This window comes from Borostomias antarcticus (assembly GCF_949987555.1).
Source record: "Borostomias antarcticus genome assembly, chromosome: 5".
Classification (NCBI taxonomy): Eukaryota; Metazoa; Chordata; class Actinopteri; order Stomiiformes; family Stomiidae; genus Borostomias; species Borostomias antarcticus.
Genome location: NC_140238.1, coordinates 31,000,528 through 31,006,178, shown reverse-complemented (window position 1 = coordinate 31,006,178; position 5,651 = coordinate 31,000,528). Strand labels below are relative to the sequence as shown.

The 5,651-nt window shown below is 44.5% G+C and overlaps 1 protein-coding gene across 1 annotated transcript; it reads right to left on the bottom strand.

Moving 5' to 3' along the window:
* Positions 1 to 2,887: 2,887 nt before the first annotated feature.
* On the bottom strand, positions 2,888 to 5,246 carry tnnt1 (troponin T type 1 (skeletal, slow); the record flags this gene model as incomplete). The annotated part of the gene is made up of 9 exons (XM_084438678.1): positions 5,233 to 5,246; positions 4,997 to 5,057; positions 4,713 to 4,829; positions 4,484 to 4,561; positions 4,156 to 4,269; positions 3,791 to 3,900; positions 3,211 to 3,301; positions 3,084 to 3,124; positions 2,888 to 2,933 (listed from the first exon to the last, which is right to left on the bottom strand). The coding sequence occupies exons 2-9, from the start codon at positions 5,051 to 5,053 to the stop codon at positions 2,888 to 2,890; spliced, it is 654 nt and encodes a 217-aa protein (XP_084294804.1). The 5' UTR covers positions 5,054 to 5,057; positions 5,233 to 5,246.
* Between the last annotated feature and the right edge of the window lie 405 nt (positions 5,247 to 5,651).

The following is a 5,651-nucleotide window of genomic DNA, read 5'->3' as shown; positions in this document are numbered from 1 at the left end:
ACACACACCTGCTCACACACACCTGTACACAAACCTGAACACACACACACACATGAACACAAACCTGAAATATATCTGTACACCAAAATGTGAACTCTAAACACATTGCTAAACTCTTTTTGTGAGTAACGCTGAAGAGATCTCAAAAGTTCTGTCCTTTTTCCTGATCCTCCACTGTTCTATGTTGCGTTTCCTGTTTTGTGCACCCCCCCAACACATAACCCACATAATATACAGGGAATTTAAAACTGTTTTTCCTAGTTTAGTTATATGTTTTTACTGATTATTTCTTCCAATTTGTTGTTAAGATCTTTGTGCCGTATGTGTTTGGACAAGAGCAAACAGTGTTTATTTGGTTTTGCGAGAGTGACGAGGCGGGCGTGTGTCCTATACCATAGTAGTACATGGAAAGCTTTCTCTGGTTCATTGCTTGGATGTAATGTGACTGTTAACAATTGGCAGAATAAATCTCTCCACACAATAACAAATGGGTAGTCATACTGTACTGCTAGCTTGAGTCCAAACCCCCCAAAACAGAAATGGACACAAATGCACACTTCTAGAAACACTGTCACACTCTCTAGCCCTGAAAACCAGCACAGATCAGAGATTTATTTAATTGAATTATGTTTTTTTTCCCCCCATCAATTCAGATTACCCACCATTTAAATGGATATTACAGAGGGGGAAAAAACATACTTTTATTTCTGCTACTGCCATTTATCCGGGTAATCCTGATGGGATTAAAATCCCACGCAGACCTGGGCCAAACATTACTCTCCACATTAACAATGTGAGGAATACATGCAACCCTGATTAACTTTGTGTGGTCTATTGATTTAGTGTTCTCCCTTTCAGGTTTTCTGTCCTGTTTGGGTTACAATGCACAGTGTATACTGTCTTTAAAGTGAGAATTTAAGCAAGAAATTTGGGACAAAACAGAAATTTGGGACAAAACCAACAGACCTAGCAAACCAAAGTCCTGTGTGCATGTGTGTGGTATTGACCAGCAGGGAGAAATCTGTGGTGAGAAGGAGAGAGATTAACAGTGTCCTCTGGATAAATCCTTGTCTCACGCACAGAGCTTGTCTCAGCCAAACATGTGAGCAGGGAATAAGAGAGAGAGGGGGGGGGGGAAGAAAAAAACAGAGGAAGATAGAGAAGGGTGTCTGGAGAGAACAGAAGATAAACACTATTAAATTAGGAGGATTTTATAAAATACATAGTTTGTCTGCTTTCTAAACTAAAATAATCTCTGTTTAGATTACTGTGTATATGATGTTATGGTCCTTTGTGAGCATAGGAGCTCAGTATTAATCTGGTCTCGGGTCAGTTTAATCATATACCTTCATTGCACGCACGGAGTCCTATATGGTATGATAAAGAAAGCTATTACACCATTTCTCCACAAGGGAGCAGTGTTTCCCCCTTGCTGGAAATGTCCACAGTGACACTAAGGTATCATGTCTCTTGCTCCCTTGCTTGCAGGCATCTCAGTTTGTCTGTGTTTGGGTGTTACGGTACCCTTAGTACAGTATATGCTTATTTGTGTGTGTCTGTGTGTGTATGGCTGCATCCTGTCTAAGAGTACCAGGTTTCTTTGTACATGCCTGCAGTATCTAGGATCTGTGAGGTTGTCACGTGTTACTGCTGAAGGCTGTCGGGATGGGAACTAACTCAGCTGTGCTTGGGACCTGCATGGATGTCCTCTCTTCAAACACCGTACCTTAGATTTCCTCCAGGAGGTGTCAGACCTAGTAACATGGTGTCAAGACACCAACCTAACCCTTAACACTAGCAAGACAAAGGATATGATTGTGGACTTCAGGAGAGGAGAAAAAAAGCCACCCGCCCCCATCATCATCAACGAGGAGCTAGTGGAGACGGTGAGCCACTTCAACTTCCTAGGGATGCAGATCTCTGATGACCTGACCTGGACACACAACACAGAGGCCATCCTAAAGAAGGCACAACACCTCTACTTTCTGAGGTGCCTGCAGAGATGCGGCATGAGCACACAAACACTTGTGAGGTTCGCAGAATCATCGAGAGCGTCCTGTGACTGGAGGCATCACAGTGGTACGGCAACACCACCGCCCAGAACGGGCATGTCATCCAGAGGGAGGTGAAGATCATGGGTGTGGAGCTCCCAGCCATCGAGCATCTCTACAACCAACGCTGCCGCAGGAAGGCCATCCCCATCACAAAAGACACCAACCACCCCAGCTACCACCTGTTCGCACCATCTCCCCGGAGAGACCGAAGATGGAACTGCATACTTGAATGTTATTTAATTGCACTTCCTACATCATGGACACAGACATAGCCATCCATAATCGGATGGGATAAGTAGATGAGGATGATCCTGCTAGGCTGCTAGACGATGGATAGTATAGTAAACTGCCAGTTTGGCAACGTTTCAACGTCTGTCTGAGTACCTACTGTAGGACTGGAATGCGGAAGTGATTCGCACTGATAAGATACTGTAAGGACAAGAATTCCAATGTACCTGTACTCGTTAAACATGGCAAAAAATAAACGTTCTATTTCTATTTGGGTAGTAGGCCTAAATCAGTTCTTGGAGCCCGACAGTATGTATGGGTGCAGCTGTGTAACAAACTCCAGCGTATTCTCCATCACTGTAGACAGAACACAGGTACAAATCCTCACAGCCAAAGAATAGATAGACAGAACACTATCTACAGCAGTTAGAGACCAACCCAAAACATGTATACCATTTTATTACCAATACATATCATCTTTTTTTCCCCAATGAAACACATAAGGACAGGCCTAAGCGGTGGCTATGTCTCTCTCCACCTGTTGTCTCTCCTCTCAATTGTCTGTTCTCTCCTCATTTGGACTTGAAGACAGCAAGAGAGAGCTCTTACTTCCAGCGCCCACCCACCTTCCCCTTGCCATGGACCTTTTTACTGTGGGGGTGGGGGGGGGGTGGGGGGTTGAAACAGAGAGAGGGAGTGAGAGAGGGATAGAGACAGGCAGAAAATGCATGTAACCAACACATAAAAGGTACTAAAGTTAGATGGAGATACCGAGACACTAAACAAAGTCCTTCTACTTACAATTTCTGGGCGTTTGAGATTCTATTCAGGAGAACTGTAATCTGCAGAGAACAAAGAGGGGGAGACGTACATAACAACATCCAAAAACATCACATACAGTGTGACACTGGTTTCCACCATACCCTACCTCGTATTTCTGTTTCTTCATGTGGTCTATAAAGTCAAACTTGTCCGACTCCAGCTCATAAATCCAGTTCCACATCTCCTGAGCATGTTGCCTGGGAGACAGAAAGACAGGTAGGGTGTTGGGTAGTCTCAACGCCAGACCCATGAGAGATATTTCGCTGATACACTAACGTAAGCTACTCTAACTACGTTACTGCATGCTGCAGATCTTTCTATGGGTCTGGGACACTTCATGCAAAATCCTGGCGATTCATTGGTTTCGCAGGAATCCCTGCGACACCAATCAGTAACGACTTTCGCGATCAGGCACTCCAAACCATAGATATGCCCCGCCCATCTAACCTGGGCTAGCGTCTCTCATTTGCTGCTACGACCTGTCACTCTTTCAATTCTGACCCGTCGATATGCCCTCAGAACACCAGCTTGGGTGGCGAAGTGGCCCAGACTCTATTATGTAATATGCGGAGCGCAGCGATTCAGCGTAATATTTGAGTCTGGAGAGAGACTAGGTATTGGGTGGTCAGGGGGAAAGTGGGTATGGGATCAAAGTGAAACCGGTGTAGATTTGGGACGGAACCCACTTGAGGGCGTCCTCCTTCATGTTGTCGATGGTCAGTGGCTGTCGTCTCTCGGACAGAGTCTTCTTCTTGATCTCTCTTCCTGTTAGACGTTTCCCCTTCCTCTGCTCTGCCTGGGTCAGAGAGCAACACAAACACACACAGTCAGATCCTATAGCAGGATATGGTATGAGGCTGAGCAGGAAGAATAGTTCCCCCTGGTGGCGACTAAAGCCTAATTTATACTTCATAAAACGGCCCATGGCTCTTGGTTGCCATGGATTGGAATGCCTGGGCATTGTCTTTAACTTCCATTCCATGGCAACCAAGAGCCATGAGCCGTTTTATGAAGTATAAATTAGGCTTAAAGAGGAGCCAATTCCAGTAACCTTTGCGAGGAAGCCGCCAAAGTTGGCCCCCATGTTAGAGAGAACCTTCTTCTTCTTGGCATCATCATCTGCCCTCTTTTTAGCCTCCTCATCCTCCTTCCTCTGCCGTTCTTCCTGAGGGTGAGAGACGCGGGGTGAGGGAGGTCAAGGGTCAATTACCACAGATATGCCGTGTGCTGGCCTGCTACTTCATGGGACAATATACTGTATATAATTTCCTTTTCAAGACAAAACTGCTGCCCCAACACATGGTAAAGTGAATGCTGCACCGTTTTATATTATATTATATTATATCATATAATATGTCGATGGTGAGAGTTTGACTTACCGCAATCCTGGTCTGTCTGTCTCTCTCCTTCTCTGCTCGAACCCTCTGCACCTCCGCTCTCTCCGACCGACGCCCCTCCTGAGAGGGGCAGAGGGAGAGAGAGGGGGAGTAACAGAGAGAGAGAAAAGACGAGTCATGGGTTTTGTCTCTCGCCGTTTTGTTAATGTTGTTTGTCTTTACGGCCGCTAAGAGATCCAAGGTGAAATGAACACATTTCACGCTGACTCACGATTCGATCCTTCAGTCCGATAAGCTCCTCCTCCTCCTTCTTCCTCTGCTCGAAGTGGACGTCAATCAAAGTCTGCAGCTCCAGAAAGTCCTTCTCCATTCTCTTCCTGTGGATGTCCTGAATAAGGGAAGGATGGAGGGAGGGAGAAAGAAAGGCAAGAAAGTACGTACTGGTAAGCTCCCCCCTTAACATGAAGCCCTTGAGTACATGGGTTTTTAAGGAATAATAGTAGTTATTTCATATTCTTTGTTGGATGACAAAGCAGGATTCTCTGTGACACTTACATCAAAGTCCACCCTGTCTCCCTCTGGAATCTTGGGAGGGACTAGCTGGGGCACCATGGGCCTAGAGACGGAAAGACAGAACATAGGGTGAAGAGGAGGAATAAGTGAAAATAATGGGTCAGTTAGTCAACTGTTGGTGCCACTACTGTATGTATTCATAATACTGTATGTATTCATAATACTGTATGTATTCATAATACTGTATGTATTCATAATCCTGCTTCAAGTAAACATACTTGGGTCTGGGGCGCTCCTCTTCTAGGAAGTAGAGAGAGAAAGAGACAGAGACAAAGAGAGAAAGAAAGAGAGAAAGAAAGAGAGAAAGAGAGAAAGAGACAGAGACACAGAGACAAAGAAAGAGAGAAAGAAAGAGAGAAAGAGAGAGAGAGAGAGAGAGAGAGAGAGAGAGAGAGAGAGAGAAAGAAAGAAACAAACAAAAACAAACAAACAAAGGAAAAAGAAAGAAACAAACAAACAAAGGAAAAAGAAACAAACAAGGAAAAGGAAACAAAGAAACAGAAACAAAGAAAGAAACAAAGAAAGAAAGGGGTATCAAAGATACTGTATAAATACAACTGAATGAAATGAATGTGAAAGCTGTACATCACTGAGAAACTCATCTGGCTGAACCTTTGACAAACTGAATGGTTATTTT